A 21,714-nucleotide genomic window follows, 5' to 3' on the forward strand; every position below is an offset into this window, starting at 1 on the left:
AATTCAATGTGATAAGTGTCTATTGTTTAATGTAATAAGAATCTGAGCCAAACTATGTGCTGTAAAACGAGGTTAAACAATGATCGTGAAATCCACTGAATGAAAATGTTAGGTCAGTATCCAGTACTGTTCATGAAAGCCAATTTCTTCAAAATGTATTTAACCGGCGTTCAGATAAAAAAATAATAGTGTTGACATTGAGTGAAATACATATCTGATTCTTTAAGCTTAAACTCCCGATCAACTTTGATTAAGAAAAGCACAAAGAATCTTGGGTCTTCAGTGACAAAAAATATTTACAGAACAAGGACATTTCACTTCCAAACAAGCTTTTGGACAACAGGAGCAGGTGTCTATTCCACCAAGACAAAACCGATAAACGATAAATCTTTTTCTATATACAACCAAAATTCTACCATTTAAAGATCTTTGCCATTTTCACCCTGGCTAGCAACAAATTTATTCACTGCAATAACTTCCATTGTGCAACCATATTTTTAAGCAGGAATGTTAGGACTAGCAAAAATTTAATTTGATACTTTTTAACAACTGCTACAGATTATCAGTTGAACGATTTCTTAAACTGATTTGCATTTTTGTTTAACCTCTCTTATCTTTTGGAAGCAGTTATAACACCTTTTTGACATGCAACCACAAGCTGTTACCACTCTGTACACGAAATTCTGACTGTATGCATTTAAAATATGCGAGATTTTTCAAATGCGAAATATTCAAACCTCCAAAACTGCGTAAGAATTGTCTACCTCACAAGTTTTAACTTTCGCACTTACAAATTTTCGCGAATAAGACCTTATTTTACATTTTGCGGTTCGGCAAAAATATTTTTTTCTTGACTAGCGTTCTATCGGACCAAGCGCACGCGGAGATAATGTTTTGATGATGGAGATAATGTTTTTTTTTTTGAAGTTAATTACCTCTGTCCTTCTTCGCCACTCATTTCAAAATTGGTCGACGTTTGCAGCGAGTTGAAATTTCAGTTCCTTCACCGCTAAAGAAACTCCTTTGAATTGGACATCAATAAAACATCATCAACAGTAAAAACTTCCACAGGCTTCTCACGAGCTTCGACAATCTCTCAGATAAAGTCGATTTTTGCGTTGCAAGGACTCCTTAAAACTGTCTGCAATATCTTGTACACAAAGTGGCTTAACATTAACATTAACTTTAAATGGGTTGTACTGGCTTTTAGCCCTAGCGTATTTTCCACAATTACTCAAATCGTCATAACTAAAAAATAAATTTGAAGATAGTGGCGTACGGTGCGGCCATCTTTCTGAAGCTCATGTTAATACGCGTGAGAAAGCCAAGTTTTGTAACCTCCGATTGCATGCAAGCATCACAGGCTGGAATGAAAGCAGCAACCGACTTAAACAAAACGCTCACGTATGGGTTTTTTGGGGGTACAAGTAAAAATCACGGATGGTGTGTTCACAAAGTTTGGTGATTTCATTGTTAATAATATTATGTGGAAACGTAGAAACGTGCCTAGGTAAATGTGTTTTAGAAATTCCATCTCAAGTGTTTAAATAAAAAACTTTAAACTATGAATAACAAATGAGATACTATTTTATCGATTTTACTGCAGTACGTGATTTTTTGGAATTTTCCACGGACTAATTAATAATAATGGCTTTTCCACTACAAATTTACAAAGATTTTTTGAGAGAAGATTTTGATACTTCGAGTTACCGTCTACCTCGAAATTTTAACGAATTGATTGCATGTTACCAATATTTACCGTGAAAGGAATGATGTTAACAAGAGATTCAACTGTTCTTATGACATCAACTACTGACAGCTTCATAAAATACAAATTTTCAATTTGTATTTTATGAAGCTGCTTGTTAGACACCTGCAAAAATAGTAGAACAATGATAATCAATTATAAATCTTATTTACAAAATAATAAAGTTAAAAAAGATCTGGATGCGTCTTTTTGGTCACGAGACTACCAGGCTACAACTGTTGACGCTTCGACTGCTGCCTCATCGATAGTGCCGTAGTTGACATGTAACTTACATAATCAAGCGTATCAGAAGTCCTTAGTTGACCTCTTCCTTAAAACAACAAGAGATAAATTAAGAGATACTTTACTTCGTAATTATAAAAGGAACTACGCGAGATGAAAATCACTGAAATTACAACGACAAATTTAAAAAATTAATAACTTTAATTGAGGCAAAACTCCCTTAATAGAACAACTCACACTTTACTTGCAAAATTAAAACCAAACCTAAACAACGAATGCAGTGGAAACAGTCTTCACATCTATAGCAGCTCCTGCTTTTACATCTTGTGGGATCTCGCAACTTTTTGGCTGCAGTGCATTCATTAGATGTTTTATTATTTCGAAAAATGATCAAGAAACAGCCATTTTAAAAACATTTATAAACAGAGAGAATAAGAGCAACAAATATTATCAAATGTAGTAGTAGCTATGTAGTAATTAACTAATTATTGACGCCAATCATGACACCAATAAAAGGAAGATGCTGTTTGATATCCATATCCAATGCACAGCAAAACATCCATAACATTACCGAACTAGTTTTTATCCATGCACATAATTAGTTAGTAATGGTAAATTATTATGTTACACTTAATGTACCCACATTTTACATATGAAAAAACGAAGCGCTCAAAATGTAGAATTAACTATCAGTCTAATCACACATTCTACATTTTAAGTAATACTAGTTGGCGATATCGATCTTAAGGTCCTGATCTTCGTTCAGGTGCTTCCACATGTACAACAACTTCGTCAAAGCGTAGGGCGGCACGGAATTGCACGACGTGTAAGAGTTGAAGCTAGTCGTAAAAGAATTCTCTCTATCCGTCTCAGTGTTTCATGTAGTACACTACGGGTACACTACCCGAAAACAAACCGCGATAAAATCAGCCGTTCTCAAATTATTCGTTCTTGTACTTATTCTAGCTACTATTTAAGATTTCGGATGTATCAGAAATCTTATTTAAATGAGCGGTCGTTTCCTTCTTCTTTTTCTCCTTCTCCTTCTCCTTCATTTAAAGTTCGACCTGACCCCGCGACCTAGAGATATTGTTATAGACTGTTGCTTTAATATTAATTGATGAGCTATGCTAGATACTTTTCTCAAATTTTCGTTTCCGGTTATGTTTTTAATGAGCCCTAGGGGTTCACCAAGCTGTGAATCAAATTTTTTTTGAAGGAAGAGGAATATTTGGTTCTGTCAGTATAATTATTTAACTGCCTAAATTTCAGTTCTATCAACGTTTAAGATATTCTCTTTATTGTGTCTATGTTTTCACATATTAAGATGAAAATATCATCACGTTTTCTAGCCATGTAATAATCTGAAACAAAACAAGAAGCCCTGGGGGCTCTAAAAATTTCCGCTCGCTACCAAAATATTTGATGACAACCTACTAATTCGTTGTGTTATCGTGTCAAACATTCGAAGAGTTTTGGTGCACGAAGCTCTGAAGATAAAGCACACAAGTGACATTATATGTTATAACAACCGCAAACAAAACGCAATGTTTCATAATAAACTCACATTTTAAAATAAATTGCTAACAAAAAATACAGCCTATCATTTATGGTTGAAAGTCTTGCGGTTGAGACGTTTATGGTCTTAAACGGCATTTAGTTGACAAAAAATCAAAAATTTGATGTGACCAACATTTTCAGCACACTTTCTTTATTAACTATGCCAATTTTTGTCGAAAATAAAGTAGTTTTAATTTTTGGACAAATTTTGGCCTAAAATGACATTTAAGGTAAACAAGAAATCAAAATTTTGATGTCATTATCATGTTCAGCATACTTTATTTGTTAACTGTGCCAAATTTTGTTGAAAATAAAGTAGTTTTAATTTTTGAACAAATTTTGGCCTAAAATGACATTTAGGTGACAAAAATCAAAATTATGATGTCACCATTATGTTCAGCATACCTTTTTTGTTAAGTGTGCCAAATTTTGTCCAATTTTGGCCTGAAACATCATTTAGATGATTTCCCAGTACTTAGGGAGCTTGGGTACGAAGTTTTAATCTATGACGTTCAATTGACCATTTGGGACAGGGTTAGTTAGTCAGTTCAATACTATCCTCCTCTCAGATGAACGTGAAATCCCAGGGTCGATTTTTTCTCAAAAAATGCTCCGAAAGAAAAAAACGACGGTTTTAAAGAATTTCCTACGCCTTCGGGCGCGGAAATTCAACAATTTCAAGATTTTAGCTAGCTAACGTAGATTTCAAGGCAGCATCCTGCTGAAGCCAGCTAGCTGTAGCTAGTTTGGTTTATTATTATTCATTTTTATGTTGGGGTTGTGGCTCTCTTCTAGCTAGCTCTAGGTACTTCTGGCTGAAGAGTAAAAGTAGCCAAATGCAGTTTGGCTGGCTACAACAAAATTCTTAATCAATATTTCTTATGCTAAATGCAGTTAGTAGGTAGCGACACCTTTTATTAGTGTCATTAAAACTTACTCCTCAAAATAGAATTGCTGAGTGATTTTTTTAGCTGGACAGGGTAACGACAGGCTGTTTTGCCCTTGTTCTTATTTAAACTGAAGTTGCAATAAAGTTTATTTGAAAAGGGTATTACGCCTAAACGCATTGACGACACGGTTTACCTGTACTAACCGCTCATTTCAATGTTAACGATGGCTGTTTCCTGAGTTTCTGTTTAGCCGAAGTTACGATGAAGTTTTTTTCAAAAAAAGGGTATATATATTATGTACTAATCCTCAGTCCGGAGTAATATTTATTTTTGAATTTTTAGCGGGAACGTTCTCTGAAAAATAAAAAAGGTTGGCCAACTGTTTTTGCTATAACAATGAGTTGTAAACTGTGTTTTTATTTCAGCTAAAGTTGTCAAAAGTTATTTTTTTAAAAATATATTACACTGGAAGGAACATAATGTTCTATTCCTGGCTAGTCATCATCATCACCATCATTCTCGGCTTAACGTCAGTTTGCGATGCTAGCATGGGTTGGACGAGGTATATTAATGACCCTCTTCCAATCTGATCTAGACTGTGTTTGATGTAAACTCAACTTCCTCTGTATCAAGTCTGTCCTTATAACCTCCTGCCAAGTCTTTCTCGGTTGGCCTCTGGGCTTTGCCCCAGGAACTATCAAGTCTCATTACTTTCTTACCAAATTATCCTCCTCCATTCTTTCCAAGTGCGATTTAATCTTCTTATCTGGATAACATCTTTAATTCTACGGATACTTAGCATGCTTCTTAGCTCATCTGAACTCTTTCTGTCTCTCAGACTGGCGTTACACATCCACCTAACCATTCTCATATCATTCCTTTCTAAACGGTCAAGATCTTCCTGCTTCACTGCCCATGTCTCACTAACGAAGTAACTCTGAACTTTTTCCAAGTAGAACCTATCCTGCAAGTAACACTTCTTTCAACACCCCCTTCACTGCCCTACATATCACCTAAGTAACAGAAGTTCTCAACTATCTCTAACGAGCCACTGTTATACATCATTAAAGCTGGAAATACTTCATTCTCTATAATCTCACCTTTGCAACGCTTGCATACCAACTGAATGTCAGCTCTTAACCTTCCACTAATACTACTGCACTTCTTATGTACCCAACTTTTGCAAATCTGACAAAAAATTGAGTTACTACCAACCCCTTTCCTGCAAACTCCACAAGGACACTTTCCAACTACAAGGTCACACTTGGCTGCAATGCTACTAATCATGACTTTAGACTTTGCTGTGTTCACCCTAGTTTACTTATTAATACCACGGAATCGCATTTTGAATTTAGTCTCTATTGTCAATTCTAAACCGATGAACGTAGTCTTAACCTTTTTATTTCTTTCGCCTACTCCTATTTCTTTTTTAAACTTGTAGGTTGAAACTTTGTGGTCAAATCTTAGATATCTTAAACTTGATAAAGATTTTAGTCATGTCACAGGTATAATAAAACATTTCCAAAATATCGCTACACCACAAGCAATGATATTTAATAAATGGATATGCTAAAAGGTCTTCGTTTCTTGTGATTGTTAAGTGTCACAAATCACGTTTTGGACATTTGTAGTACATGAAACATTTTGCAAGTTCAAGATAATACCACGGGATAATACCTATTTATTTCAAATAAGTGAACAACGCTGTAGAAGTTCTGTACAAAACAGGCTACTGGCAACCTTATGTATAGGGAACAAAATTACACACGAACAAGAATCTGAAATCTTTTAGTCTGCAAGGGCTTTTCATTCTTTATAAATTTATAAATTCAAAAAAACGTGTAAAGCAGTTGGGAATGTTATACCAACAACCTGCTCCAGTGAAATAAAAACATAATTAGTAGATACTGTGTCAGAATTTATTATATTTCGTACCAAAAGTAAATCTTTATTAACATTTTAAAAGGTTATGTGATTTTTTATATATATAAGTGAAAAGAAGTTCAGGCGTGAGTCAAAACTTTTTTTATATATATAAATGAAAAGAAGTTTAGACTATTGTTGAAATTAAACAGAAAATCGTACATTCGGAGAATTGAATAGGAAAACCCTCGGGTGCAAATAACAATTATTAACTATGAATTAATTTTTTTTTCACATGATTTTTTTTTCAACCGGCGAAAAAAAACCATGTGGTTGAGTGTCAATTTGAAAAAAATTTTTAAAGTGTAAATTCTTAAAAAATATAAAACGTAGAAAAAATAAATTAACAAATATTCAGTGCATAAAAATAATCGAAACTTGAGCTACATGGGTTGCCAGGTTGTGCATTCTGAAAGCTACCGGGTCGTCAAGGATGAAGTAACCTAACTATGCATTATAAAACACAGAAGGCAGCTGCAGCAAATAATATCGAAAAAACATTAAAGTCCCTGTTTCATTTCCCCTTTACGGAGGTCAATTTTTTTAAATAGTTATGTATATGTATGAGCCGTGGTGTTTCGATCATCTTTCATCCTCAGGAATATCTTTATATTGCGTTGGTACTACACCACGAGGCACATACATGCTTCTCGCCCTCATTTGACCGAAGGGGAACGGCGTCCATGAGGCGCTGCCATCATAACTGCTAGATGTGTCAGAGCTAAAAAAAATAAAAAAGAGGTCATTTTAATATAATTTACCGAGCCTTTTTGCCGTTAGGGAGTACAATTAATTATTTACGCAAAAGAAATATAAAGATTACAGCCATGTATGTTAAAAATTGATTTAAGTGTTTTTATGCGTGGTCTGGATTTTGACATCTACATGTTTAAACGTATTGGGTCCAAATTATTAGAACACCATAAAAATTCGCTTTTATACAGTACCTCTGCTATGATGCAGACAAGTTTGAAAATCAGGTAAACAAGTTTTGCAAGTTATTTGATTGCCCTGTGAGTCTTCAAATTTAAAAAATCTTTCTCAAAAATTAGCAGTTTGCAAAAGATTTTGAGCACAGGATTTTAGACAATGCATTCTTACAACTGGTTAGGACTTTGTGTACAAATATAAAAACAAAAGTGGCTTACTCTTTTGATGACTTTCTTTTCCTGCGATTCAAGACGAACCAGATAAGTAAAATGATGAGAATCAACAAACCAACACCAACTGTCGCAAAAATTGCAGCTAACGTCGTTAAGTCTGATATAAAAAAAAATTAAATTAAATAATCTCAGCAAGCTAGTCTCGTTCTTGTGATTGGTTGCTCTCAAAGCTTTAAATATGTGTTAACATTACCGCACTTATTTTTGCAGGGAGCCTTATTAATAGGCGAATTGCGCCAGGCGAACCGCGCAAGTACTTCGTTTGCCCTCGTTTACATTATTGACATTCTTAGTACATTATTTTTCTGCCAGAACTTTATTGGCTTGCATGGCTTGCAAATCCTTGCAGAGAGGTCATGTTCATAAAGGGTAGGAAATTAGACCGATTGGTTAAAAGATAACACGTGTAAATAAATCATTACCATCATCGCCATCGTCAATCTTTTTACAAGTATCACCGGTTCCTTGGTAACCAGTATTACAAGCGCATGTGAAGCCGGGGTCTGCATTAGTGCAAGTAGCTTGTGTGTGACAGTTGTGAACGCCAGTGGCACATTCGTTTTGATCTAAAGAGAGATATGAAAACTAGGGAATATAATTGCTAATATCAATGCCTGTCACACACTTAGTTATTTTAAACATTAGGATACATGCAAACCCGGAAGAACTATTTTACTTTCTTCCCTTACAAAAAAAATCACATCCAGTCAAAATTTAGACGCCCCGATGAAAAAACGCCATACCATCCTCGATTTGCTTGTCATAGCAAAGAACGTAACTTATCTTCGCATGTGCTTCAGTTAATACTGGGAGATATGAACGCATTTATGAAGATATTGAGAAAATATGTTTATCAAAAAACGTTGAAAGTAAGCTTAAGTCAACCAAAAAAAATTGCTATCTATAAAAATGCAGCACGGTAGAAAACAAAATCTTGCTTTATCGTTGCACAATAGAGCCAAAAAAAGCGCCAAAGTAGGTTGGTTAGTCAAGGTATCAACCAAACTACAGACATTACCTGTAATGGCGTGTGATGTTGGTATAACACGCGCTGTAAAGCCTACAACAGTCAGAGCATCGCTTCTGGCAGTGAAACCGTTCTGTAATTTTGTTTGGACAATAGACGGGGTGTCTGAGTTGTTATTGTAAAACACTAGCTCGTACGTTACTGTAATGTTGTTTGAAACAGATTGCTGGGCGGGCCTGGAAAAAAAAGAAACTCGTTAACAATGCGCTAGTAAGAAAATGATTCGTCACATTTACGTCGAATATGAAATAACATGTTAATATGATTCCACTAACGGAGCTGTTAAATAGTAAATCAACCAACGGAGCTGGTAAATAGTAAATCAACTAACGTAATCGTCTTCACATTCACCGACGCTATTGAGTTCGAAGTACTGCTTAGTACGGCGTAAATCTAAAAAAAGCGGATTTAAACGCGTTATATATAATTGGATACAACTTGGCAGCTTGACTTTTTCAGAAGTAAAAAAAGCGGCAGAATACGTACGCCTTCTTCAACAGCAGCTTTGTATTTCTTGTGAAGCGTTGACGAAGGATTCCCAAGGGCAGTGCGCACATTCGCATCATTTAAATTGATTTGGATGCCATCCAGAACAGAGTCGTAAAGCCCGATGACACCATCTTGATGAATAAATCCTGGAAGGGAGAAGAAAAGCCATTTAGTATAGATCCTAGTAGAAAGAATATTCTCACAAATACAAATTCTGACAGTTAGGACGTAAAATAATTTGTTAGAAATAATCACCCAACCTATTGCTGCACAATTGAAGCCGTCACCCTGGAAACCGTTTTTACACACGCAGTTGTAGGAATTTTGCACATTCACACAGGTTGCCTCTTTGTGACATATGTCCCGGTTGTTTGCACATTCGTCAAAATCTAAGAAAGGAATACGGTTAAAAGAAACTACCATTTTGTTTTTTGAAATTTTGACGTGGATTAACTTAGCTACCGTGTCTTTTTCGAAGGCGGTAACGACCACGGGAGACAAAATATTTGTTAAACTTTAGTCAGCCGTACTCAAATATTGTCAAAAATAAAAGTTTGGGGATACACAATCGCAAAAAATGCTTGAATCTTTGCGCAAACGTTTTGTTCCCTATCACAACTTCGATACAGCTAGCAAATTTAAACGTACCATTAATTGTAATACTACGTTGGGTGACTGTAGCGTTAAGTTTCCCGCCATCCAATTTGTAGTTTGCAACACGGAACAACTCAACCAATCTGGTTTGGAGGGTAGCTGCGGTGTCATTAATGACCACAAAAGATCCCGCTGTGTAGTGGACCGTGACTCCAGTTAGTGTCGGTCTAGAAAGATATTAGCTAGGTAATTACATTAAACTAGTCACTAGAAGTTACTAAGAGAAAAGAGGAAAAGTGTATACTAAAAAGTGTTTAATAAAAAAGGTGTACGGACGCGTTTGTTGCAGTTCTGTCTTATTCATTTTTTAAATTCTTTAATTTTTATTAACGCTGTGAAATATCATTTAGTTATGAAAAACTGATAAAAAAGCCTAAGATTTTTTTAACAGTGCTTTTTATTGAAAATTTTAAAAATACCTTTGGGCGGAAAAAAGGAAACATTCTCACTCACCTCAATGACATGATTTGCACATTAGCAAAATTTTCATTAACCCCCTTCAGTTTGATCAATAACTAGAGGAAGAAATAAAAACAGTTGTTTCGTAAAATTTTCCTTCTGTTAAATATTAAAATGTATTTTCCAACATAACAAAAACATACTGCATTTTTTACGGCAGCCGAATAGTCGCGATACAATTGCGAGGTTGGATCCTGAAAGGCAGATATTGTAGTTGGATCTGTAAAATCTAACATTTTTCCATCGAGTAGAGTAGGGTCGACTGTCGCAATGGATCCATTCAAATAGTGAACGCCTTAAAAAAATAATTAATCTAATTGTAAAACACTCAGAAAACTCAAAAATTGTGCGCTAAAACTTATTGAATGAACTTACGGCTTGATGGTGTTGTCGTGGTTCCAATAGCTAGGTGAAACAAAAAGCAAAAAATAAATGATTACTCGCACATAATCAATTCGAGCTCTTCCTGCACTATATTGCCAAGCATCGATATACAACACAATGTCGTAATATTAGTATAAAAAAAAATATTTTCTTACGTGTGCACGGTGTTTTACCGTCACCAGTAAAACCAGTTCGACATTGACATCTATAAGAGCCAACACTGTTCATGCAATCAGCACTGCTATGACAATCATTTAACAGAGTGTCCATACATTCGTTCACATCCACGCATTTATTTTGCTCGTCTGATTTGATTTGATAACCTGGGCTGCAGTAACAAAAATAACCCTCCATTGTGTTGTTGCAACGCTGTTCGCAGTTATTTCCAAGCTCACAAGTACCTATGGAAATAAAAACCAGTTCGGGAAATTACTTCTTTCAACCATCTAAAAAAGTAGAAAAAAAAAAGGTTGACGATATGCTAACCTTTGCAAATGAAGGAGCCTTGCGTGTTCACACAGCTAAGATTTCCTGCGCAATTAGCAGTGCCCAGCAAGCATTCATCTATATCTTCACAGCTTATGCCATTGAGTTGAAGAGCGAATCCGGTTCTACAACTACACGTAAAGCTACCCTCAGTGTCCACGCAAACAGCAGATGTGTCACAATTGTGGGTATTGTCAATACATTCATTGACATCTAAAAAAGATATCAAGAAAATTTTATTCCAAATCAAAAATGCTAAACTGTATTCTACGAGAAGAATAAATATTTTATCAGGTTTTCCAACATTTGTAAGGGATCTAACAGAAAATTAACAATGCAAAAAGCAGTTTACTCTCTTACTTGTGCATGTTCGACCATTTCCAGAGTATCCATTTCTGCAAGAACACATGTATGAGCCGATGGTATTCTGGCAGTCAGCATTAGCATGACAGTCATCCCTTGCAAGCAAGCATTCGTCCACATCCTCACAAGTTTTGCCGTCTGGGTTCAGTTCATAGCCAGAGTTGCAACTGCACGTAAACGAGCCAGCCGTGTCAGTACAGGTTTGATTACAACCTCCGTTTCCAATGGCACACTCGTTTCTATCTGCACGAAAACAAGAGTGAAAATCATATATGTAACATTACACTAGATCCATTCTAGATTAACAAGGACATAAAGTTTAGAGATTTGCGTGACAGTACCACTACCGTTAAAAGCAACATGAGCAATGTATAAATCACCAAAGAAAGGATTTTGACATTTTGGCTAGGACAATTGACCCTAAAAAATACCGTGTAAATTTCGTACTGGTTAATTCGCCCTATAACATCGGGCTACAGCTTTTTATACCACAACTAACCTATGAAGAACCATTCTTATAATGCTCCAAGGCTAATGCTATAAGGCTATAGAGCGAAAGAGAAATTATTTCTTGGAACACTTACTGTCACAACGGCTTCCATTCTTTATAAATCCATTGTCGCAGTTGCAATTGTATGAGCCGATGGTGTTGACACAGCGTGAGTTCGACGGACAGCTTGCTAATCTAAGTACACACTCCTCGACATCATCACAGGTTTTGCCATTAGCGTTTAAGATGTACCCATCGTTGCAACCACACATATAACTACCTGGCGTGTTTTGGCATTTTTGCCGGCAATCTCGGAGAGGGTTGCACTCGTTGTCGTCTGAAATAACGCAAATATTGGAAACAAAAGTTAAACATAAAACAAAGTTAAATAAACGTAGATAAACCAACTAAAAAAACCAGGTACCTGTGCACGTCCGGCCGTCACCAGAGTAACCAGTATTGCAGCTACATTGGACCTCTCTGTTTATATAATTGCATCTTGCATTTTCATGACAGTTGCTCGTGCCAGTCAAGCAAGGATTCAACTGCTCGTTACATGTATGATTATCCACACTTAATTGGAAACCAGCATTACATTCACATCGGTAGGATCCTATAGTGTTAACACACCTTGTTGAACAATCCAATGGCAATCTGAGTGACGCGCGCACTACTGAATCGCATTCATTCAAATCTAGACAAAAAAACAAAAATAGTTCTCTACCTTAATTAAAAACATTGTTTAAACCACATAAAAACACAGCTATACAAAAGGTTTATTTATACCTCCACAGACTTTTCCAGTGCCACTGTAACCAGGATTACAAAAACATAAGTAGCTTCCTTCAGTGTTAGTGCAAGTTGCCTGAGAAGAACAATCATTGGCTGACTCGCATTCGTTTACATCCACGCATGTCCTTTCATCTAGACTCCGCGTATATCCGGCTTTGCAATCACATGTAAAGCTACCTGGTGTGTTCACGCAGTTCTGTTGACAGTTGTCAGTTGTTTCATTGCATTCGTTAATATCTAAATATATTAACATTTTCGGATATTTTTTTCTATCGTATTTCCTTCTTTGTATTTTATTTCTTTGTTCTATTTTGTTTACCTCTTATATTTAAAGTCTATTTTTAACTTTTGTACACCCAAAAACTTACCAACGCATAGATTTAAAGAGTTTCTACGGTAACCAGGTTGACACACACAACGAAACGAACCAATCGTGTTTTCGCATAATTCATTCTGGCCAGAACAGGCGGTTGTGTTTTGACATTCGTTAGCATCAGTGCAATGTGTGCTGTTGAAGGTGTTGTAACCGCTGAAGCAAGAGCAGGTGAAACTTCCAATCGTGTTTTGACATTGCTGTTGGCACGGTTGCATGACGGCACAATCATCCACATCTAGAAAGCGAATAATAGTCCCTGTTAATCCCGAGATAAATGATCTGAGTGTTAATTAAATTTTTATATTTTTGTTCCAAAAATTACACACGCAAAACGTATAGTTAGGCACCCTATGGGCGGAAATATGAAAAGAAAAACTTGTTCGGTTTGGTTATTATTTTTCTCGGCGTTTATTACATTAATTTTTTGACGTGTGCTTTTTTCACGGGCTTTTAATTTACAAGTGTTATTCTATTATGGTTTGTAGTACTATGTATGTTTTTGTAGATACCATGCTTTGACTTAGCTACGTTTTGTATCAAACATATTTTATTCATTGTTGCTACATGAAAAATTTGGCGCCTAAATAAAATAATAAAGAATAGACCTCGCGACTTTTTCACTGTCCGCTGTTCTTTAAAAAAGTGTCATTCTCTTCAAACAAAACTTACCATAGCACTTTCTTCCGTCGCCTGTGTAGCCAAACGGGCAGCTACCGCACTTGGCCAATTTAGCCGTACCGTTAAGGGTGTTTTCGCAGGTGACGTTGGCAAAACAAGGTGTATCCACACACACATCGACTTCTGTTTCACAGTGAGATCCAGTGAAGCCTTCGGGACACAAACACTGCACGAAGTTTATATAGACTCCAGCAAAATATTCTAAGTAAAGAAATAAAGCAGGCTTAATGAAAGCGTCAGTAAAGATTAAATCGAATTTTACCCTGTTTTATAGTTCGTGCATTACCTCCTTCTATTTCCAAATCTTCATGATCACACACTCCGTTGTGTTCGCAAAAGCAATACAGTATACGGACTTGTTGTATAGCAGATAAGCCGAACTCATCGACAACACCAATTTCAATCGTTTCTGACCTTGTAGTGGGTACAAATTCAACCACTCCAGTTTTGTTATCCAGCAATGTAAAAGAACTACTAAAATTTGTGTTTATGAAATACGTCAGATCATTGGAGACATTCGAAACAGCCATGATGGTGAAATTAGTACGCTCGAGGTAAGTAACATTGATTTGAATTGGACCAATAATGACTGGAGGTTCAGTTTCTATAATGGAACACACAACATGGCGTATACAAAAATTTCAAACGTGAATAGCCACAAATGACAGAGCGGATTGCCACCCAATAATTGAAAAGCTACAGAGACAAGGAAAAATACTCATACCAGGTGCATGAAGAAACTAAATTGCTACACTCAGTCTTAATAACCAGAACATAAACAATCTATTCAAAAATAAATTACACCAAAAGCTCGTGTTATACATAAAGAGAACTCGAAAGGCTTCCAGCACCTCCCCTTGTTATCCAGGCCAAACTGATCCACTACTTACGAAGAAGAGCGGTAACTTCTGTTTCTTCCTGAATATAGTCTTTTCCATTAACAGCCAGTGTAACATCATGAGACACCGCTAAATCGAAAAAACATTCTCTGTTCGCAGTCACATTTCCACAACTCCTTTTGGCTTCATCAATGGCTGTGTTGTTGTTATTGAACATGTCATTTAAGTTAGTGAAAAAGATCGGCACGAAGAATGAATCCAAATCTATATGCGGTTGTGAAAACATTGATTCACTTGGTTGAACAGCCCCTAAAAAATGACAGTAAAAGCATGAGAAATTCTATAATCTATAGTAACTGCTGTCAGAGTTTTAGACAAAGTGGGCTACCCACATACCTTCACAGACGAAAATAGCCCATCTGTTTTTCGTTACAACAGGACAGAAAAACATGTAGCAACAGGTAGTTTTTTTTGTATATTCCAACATGAATTTTATTTCTACAGGAATATTATATTTCTTCATTTGGATTCACTAAAAAGATTAGAATTTAATATTTTACTCACATCCTAAGCCAAAGTTGTAATATATTTCACTTTCGGACGAATTAGGTGAAAAAACTGTTCCATTCCTTGACACCAAGTCATTATCTTTATCACCATTGTAATCACCAAGCAGACCTTTTAGAGTACCAGCTAAATCCTCTGGCACAGATATTGAACTCTGCAACATCTTTCTGAATATGGAGATCTCAAGACTGAGGCCAGACAAATACTGAATTTCCAATATTCCTTCTGTATCCCCCACTTCGTAGACAATATCCACTGTGTCATAAGATGCAGTAACTAAATTTCGTTCAGTGCCATCCACTATCAAGGTTGAAGTATTTGCTGAATATAGGAAAATATCAAACATGTTAAGTTCTAAAATGAAATGTTTGGAAAAAAGTACTGTTTTATTATTTTAAAATCAAATACTTACTCCTCTAAAATATTTACAGCAAGATTAAAAAGTGTTTAATTTAATCACTGAGACTAGACGAAGTAATTAACAACACAAGAACTGACCTTTTAGATCGTAATAAAATTCTACTTTGGCTTCGTCAATAACACTTATTGCAAACCCACAAAATACAGTGGCGTTGACGGCGCCTACAGTATTGAGAGCTTTGCAAGTTCTCGATTGAATTTGTGATGTGCTTGACGTGATTAAAACATAGTCACCAAGGCCGTTAAATGTATACTCCAAACCATCAAGTGTGATGAAATGAGGATCACCATATCCTGGGGCTAAAATGAAACAAAATATCCAACTTATACACTGTTAGTTAAAAACAAACTGAACCTTTTTTGAGAAGTTTCTAAACTGATAGTGTTTAGCAAGAGTGGCACTGCTAAATGTGTCAATTTCCTTGCCTTATAGAACTTTGCTTAAATTGTATTAGTTTCGATATACAACCAACAATAAAGTTACTGTTATTATATGTAACATACATCTTTGCCTTGGACGGTAGTTTGAGCAGTCAGGAACAATCGAATGACTTTCATACACATCGCATTTTGCTGATTGACGACAACAATCTCTGAATGGCGATGCATCTTTAAGAATTAAGTTGTTTATAAATTCTTGCCTATTTCTTCTTAACTGGTTTTGGCTGAGTTTAGTAAATTGAAAATGAGTCTGTGTAAGTGGTTCTAGTTGTCCACTAACTGTTTTTATTAGACCACCACGCTCCAATTCATAACAGCAACGGGTTACATACGCAGCTTTATCACCATCAGAATTTTGTATATTGTTAAGCAACCAAACTTGTTTCCTTTGAATACAATAAGGACGTCTATTTTCTCTGGAAGGACATCTTCTATTTCTATTTCTATTTCTATTTCTATACCAACATGTTGCCAGTGCTTGTAAACCAACATCTTCTGGTTTATATCGTGAATCACGAACAGCTTGTTGAATTGTACATGGACAAGACCTTCTTCTCCTTAATCCCTGACTCTGAAATGACAGAGATTGAATTTGAGCAACAGTAGGTTGTTGCTTTTGCCACCTACCACAGTTTAATGCTGCCATTTGACTAGAATTAGTTGATACTTGAGCAATGAACAAACCAGTATCACCATTACGAAATCTCGCCTTGTCAAATCTGAGACGTGAGAACCCAGGTAACACTTGAGGTGTAAGACTTTCCATAGCACTAGGATAACGATATCCAACTTGAACTTTAAATGTTGGATCATTCCAATTCATGTTAAAATACACATAATAAACAAAGGTGTTTTCTCCATCGGATGTCAGTACGACCTCAAAAGTAGCTTTCTAAAAAATTATTTTTTATAGTTATAAGTGGTTTTAAAAATATTTTATTCAAAACCACCAAAAAAACATTACCTGATTGCTGTTAAAGTATGTTAAAGCTTCTGACGATGGAAACGGTCGAACTTCATTCCAAGCAACTATGATAGTGTTCAATGGGACATAGTTTTTAACAGGTGTATATGCTCTAATGACCTTTTGAACACTGGCGTGAATATTTGTATTTTCTGTAGCTTTGCCATTATCAAAATCACTTGGGCTGTATTGGCAATAATACATCCGATTTGTCTCATTAGCAGGGACACCTCTTGGAATTCGCAAATCAATGTCAGCCCAAAATGGTGCAAATATTGTCCCTGTGTGTAGATTTTCACCTAATTCACCCGCTGGACCCTGGTCACACTGCTCAATGCCAAGAGTTATAAATCCATTAACACACACCTAAGTAAGAGAGTAGTGATAAGTTTAATGAGATCATGAGGAGGATGGTTCTGTTAGAAGGAATGTGATTAGTTGATTAGTTTTTGTTTAACACATCCCGGTTCCCTGCACCAGAGTAGGTAGTAGTTACAAAGTTATTGGACCTGTACATGTGAGTGCAACAACTTCAGCAACCTTGTGGTAGGCTTTAAACAAAATAACGTTGTGGTGTCATAATAGTTCAAAAAACATATCCTTTTAAGAAGAAAAGTATGCACCCAATTTGCTTTTCACGTGTCCACCTCTTGTATCACCTTTCATTTGAATTTTTTATAGGTCATAAAACTATTTATTGTCTTATATGTGACGTCCCTGGCAAACTACTTTAACAATAGAGTCTTCATTACACCATTCTCCTAATTAAAATCACCTACAGACACCTTTTGTCACATGAAAAAAAATCATTAGACATAACTTACGTAAACATCATTCATTACATTCCCTGCCAATGGAAACCCATCTTTATTTTGCAAGCGGATGATAGGTTGGTTTACATCTACATTCTGGAGGAAATTACACTGTCGATAAGGAGCAAAGTTATCCACTAAAAGTTAGGAAACATGCATTTACTTTTCTCATACAGCTCTCACAATATAGGAAAAAGTTTCCCCACAAACAAATGCCTATGAAATCAAAATTGCCCCAGCAACTCTGGGAACAGATTATTTTGTTGTTGATTGTCAAGGCAAATTGCAAGGAATAATATACAACATGTTATTACAGTTCTATGTTGTAACTCCCTGCTGTGTGGACTATTTTAAAGAAATTTATTTAGAAAGAGATCGTTATTAGTGTTTCACATCTATACATATTTGGGAACGGCTGTAGTTTATTCATAGTTCAAGGAAAAGGGGGGGTTATAAAATTCTCCCACTTCACTGAAATATAGTCCCTTCATCATTGAAACAACAGACATCCACCTTCTCATTGCTAGCTTTTCATAAGGTATACATCAGAACTACCTGATGATAATTTGCATGAATAAGAGTTTCACATTCTCCCAAATATCCATTAAAAAAAATTCATTCAATGCCATAACCTTTCAAATGTTATAAAAGAGAGTCCCTTCCTAAAGAGAAGACCCTCCCCCCAAAAAAACTAAAAAAATTCAAACTTCCTAATCAGTTTATTTAAAAATTAGCCCACAACCCTGAAGTTCAGGGATGGGAAGGTTAAAACCATGCTATAGCTTTGTTATGTTATATTTATTTATAAATAATAATTAAAAAGATGTTGTCGTTCAACCAATAAATAATGGTAAGAAACTCCACTTACCAACACATTCTACTCCATTCCCAAGATAACCACTCTTACATTTACAAGTAAACGACCCATCTGTGTTTGTGCAAGTTGCATTCACATGACAATTGTGAGCATTTGTGTTACATTCATTAATGTCTGTGCAAGTATGTGGTGCGGAAAATGTGTATCCTGTTTTACAACTACAAACATAGGAGCCAGGAGTGTTACGGCAGTCTTGATCACAAAGGTTGTCATTGCATTCATTTTTATCTTAGAAAAAAGAGAATTACAGGGTTAGAAATTCAACAAGTTGGGAAGTTCTTAACGGAAATTCAAATGATCTTCATTAAAAGCTGTTAAAACTTGCATCAGAGAGATAAAGAAAGATAGACAATGTATTAGACAAAGTATTTAAGCCCTGTATAAATTACCGATAGCAAGAAATATAGATAAAAATAATGCAATTGGAAATAGAAATGAAAACTAGAAAAATATAGAATTGAATGCAACATACAAATTCATAACTCAACACGCAACACTTACACTAACAAATAGAATGAGTGTTTAAAGCTAACCTGTACATATTATCCCATTGCCTGTATACCCTGGTACTTTGACAAGACAACCATAATTAACATATTTTTTCTGTTATTATTGTTATTTATTTATGCTAGTAATTGTTTATCTTACCAGTGCAGCTGAAGCCATCGCCAGTAAATCCTGGTACACAAACACATTGGAAACTTCCAATAGTATTTACACATATCGCACCACTTGCAGCACAATTGTTTGAATCACATTCGTTGATATCTTTAAAAAAATGACACGCCTCAATAATGATTTTATATTTTCATAGCAGTTTGCCACAATTATGTCCTTAGCCATTTAAATTTAGGTTTTGTCTAGGCTGTGGACTTATTCAAGACAACCAGAATTAACATATTTTTTCTTGTTTTATTAACTGATTTATTATATGCTAGTAATTGTTTATCTTACCAGTGCAGTCAAACCCATTGCCAGTAAATCCTGTTTTGCATTCACATGTGAATGAACCATTTGTATTAATGCAATTGGCATTAGTGTGACAATTATTATTGTTAGTAACGCACTCATCGATGTCTAAGACAAAACAAAAGATGCACAAATGCATTTATTACAATGGAATAAAATGGAACAGAGCATCTTTAACTGTAATAAGTAAATACAATTACTTTTCCTCTGAGTAAAAAGAATTGTGTTTTTTTAATAAAGGCAGTCTGTAATTTCTTAGCCTAATAATCTTTACATGACTGTGCATAGAGAACATTTGCAAAATAATCATACATATACACACCTGATAACATAAATACAATGACATACCTGTACAAGGATTGCCAGTATACCCTGCATTACAAATACATATATAGCTGCCTATAGTATTTTGAGTTGTTGATCCTTCCGGACAAACAGATGGAACTAATTTGGACTCATCAATGTCTAAATGCGAAATCAAATTTTATTTCGTTGTCAAGGCAAATTTAAAAAAAATAAACACAATGACGACAACTGTAAGCATAAAATTAATGAATCAAATACAATAAATTGGAATAAATTGGAAATAAAACTTCCACACAATAAAGTACCTTGACATTCATTGTTACCAACTTTTGTGTATCCAACTTCACAATCACATACAAAACTTCCAATTGTGTTTTTGCACACAGCAGGACTTATACATGTATTAAGACTTTGGATGTTACATTCATTCTGATCTAAATTACCATGTTATAATAATAATTAGCTACAAAAGATTTAAACGAAAAAAAAATCTACCATCAAGTGTTTCTTTACCCCTGCAATTCTGTCCATCGCCAATGTAGCCTTTATTACACACACAATTGTACCCACCAACAGCATTTTCACATCTCGCATTCTGGTGGCAACGTCTAGTGTTAGTGTCCAGGCATTCATTAATATCTAAAAGAACAAATTATTGTGATTTTCTTTCTTTCGATGCATGGAATTTGAGTAAAAATACTTCACACCAATAAAAAAATACCTTTTAAATAAAATTTTTTGATCATAAAAAAGTACTAAAAACCTGTAATTGTGTTGTTATCTCTCAATAGAAAATGCAATAGACTATAATGACCCCTTTTCAGTACTGGCTGATACTCTTACAAAATTTCATTTAAAATACACACCTGTACAAACGTCCCCAGTTTTTCTAAAACCATCTTTGCATTGACATGTAAATGAGCCTTGTGTATTTATGCAATTTGCATTGGTATCACAACTGTGTGTATTTGTGGTACACTCATTAATATCTAATTGAGAAAGTGAACAGTTAGAATTACACTGAGCAACAAGGGATAATGCAAAAACAACAAGCATGTGGAAATAAATTAACTGATTTATGAATAACAGGGCTCCTAGCTTACAAGTTCAAAAAATCTGTCTATATAGTTTGAGCCTGTTTTGGTTAAGCGAACGTTAATTTGGAAAAGATGAAAATTATGAGATGGTAGGTACACCAATCAGAATTGGTAGTAAGTCTTAAAATATTACCTTGGCAACTGAATTGACCTTGTTTTCTGTAGCCAGCAATACAATCACATGCAAAAGACCCTAATGTATTTCGGCAAACTCCATTTGGCCCACATGGTGAAGGATTTGCTGTACATTCATTGACGTCTAGTGAGATCATAAAAAATTGTCTAATAAATTATGCAAACAAACAAATCATTATTAAACCAAAAGCATTTAACAACTATCTTTTGCTTGCATTACAAAATAAAAATCTCCCTTCACAAAATATTTTGGTTAAGTTTTACAACTTTAAGACCAAAATTATAAAAAAGCATTGAGGAAAAAGTTAATCTCTTTATTCATGAAAGTTAATATTTGAAAAAACTTAATGGAAAGTAACCTTAGCTTTAACTAGCATTTCATAAAAACTTAAATACATATCCTTTCTTCATAGTTTTAAAATAAATTTTTCCAATAAGAGAGATTTTTAGCTCATTTATATTTTAATGAAATCAAAAATAATACTATTATAACTTCCAAAATATATGCCCATAAAAAAAGACTAGGAAGAAAACCTAGTTTTGGTCTAGTGCAAACTTAAATT

At 35.1% G+C, this 21,714-nt stretch overlaps 1 protein-coding gene across 3 annotated transcripts in view; it reads right to left on the reverse strand.

Annotated features, from left to right (window-relative positions):
• Nucleotides 1-6,209: 6,209 nt before the first annotated feature.
• Nucleotides 6,210-21,714, reverse strand: part of LOC130657135 (uncharacterized) — a 33,591-nt gene continuing 18,086 nt past the window's right edge. For all 3 annotated transcript variants that reach the window (XM_057460099.1, XM_057460101.1, XM_057460100.1), the window contains exons 8-41: nt 21,150-21,275; nt 20,786-20,908; nt 20,433-20,558; nt 20,225-20,353; nt 19,962-20,078; nt 19,599-19,721; nt 19,293-19,412; nt 18,636-18,872; nt 17,780-17,904; nt 16,956-17,321; nt 16,055-16,883; nt 15,629-15,850; nt 15,128-15,451; nt 14,615-14,872; nt 14,011-14,328; nt 13,716-13,925; nt 13,039-13,281; nt 12,665-12,907; nt 12,303-12,572; nt 11,973-12,215; nt 11,386-11,631; nt 11,026-11,238; nt 10,695-10,940; nt 10,531-10,560; nt 10,299-10,450; nt 10,150-10,211; nt 9,691-9,863; nt 9,303-9,431; nt 9,040-9,188; nt 8,885-8,946; nt 8,545-8,729; nt 7,949-8,092; nt 7,512-7,623; nt 6,210-7,084 (exon numbers count right to left, since the gene is read on the reverse strand). In XM_057460099.1, coding sequence (XP_057316082.1) covers nt 6,946-7,084; nt 7,512-7,623; nt 7,949-8,092; nt 8,545-8,729; nt 8,885-8,946; nt 9,040-9,188; nt 9,303-9,431; nt 9,691-9,863; nt 10,150-10,211; nt 10,299-10,450; nt 10,531-10,560; nt 10,695-10,940; nt 11,026-11,238; nt 11,386-11,631; nt 11,973-12,215; nt 12,303-12,572; nt 12,665-12,907; nt 13,039-13,281; nt 13,716-13,925; nt 14,011-14,328; nt 14,615-14,872; nt 15,128-15,451; nt 15,629-15,850; nt 16,055-16,883; nt 16,956-17,321; nt 17,780-17,904; nt 18,636-18,872; nt 19,293-19,412; nt 19,599-19,721; nt 19,962-20,078; nt 20,225-20,353; nt 20,433-20,558; nt 20,786-20,908; nt 21,150-21,275 — 6,794 coding nt within the window. In that variant the 3' untranslated portion in view covers nt 6,210-6,945. The remainder of the gene's footprint in view (nt 7,085-7,511; nt 7,624-7,948; nt 8,093-8,544; nt 8,730-8,884; nt 8,947-9,039; nt 9,189-9,302; nt 9,432-9,690; nt 9,864-10,149; nt 10,212-10,298; nt 10,451-10,530; nt 10,561-10,694; nt 10,941-11,025; nt 11,239-11,385; nt 11,632-11,972; nt 12,216-12,302; nt 12,573-12,664; nt 12,908-13,038; nt 13,282-13,715; nt 13,926-14,010; nt 14,329-14,614; nt 14,873-15,127; nt 15,452-15,628; nt 15,851-16,054; nt 16,884-16,955; nt 17,322-17,779; nt 17,905-18,635; nt 18,873-19,292; nt 19,413-19,598; nt 19,722-19,961; nt 20,079-20,224; nt 20,354-20,432; nt 20,559-20,785; nt 20,909-21,149; nt 21,276-21,714) is intronic.

Source organism: Hydractinia symbiolongicarpus, chromosome 9 (assembly GCF_029227915.1).
Source record: "Hydractinia symbiolongicarpus strain clone_291-10 chromosome 9, HSymV2.1, whole genome shotgun sequence".
NCBI lineage: Eukaryota > Metazoa > Cnidaria > Hydrozoa > Anthoathecata > Hydractiniidae > Hydractinia > Hydractinia symbiolongicarpus.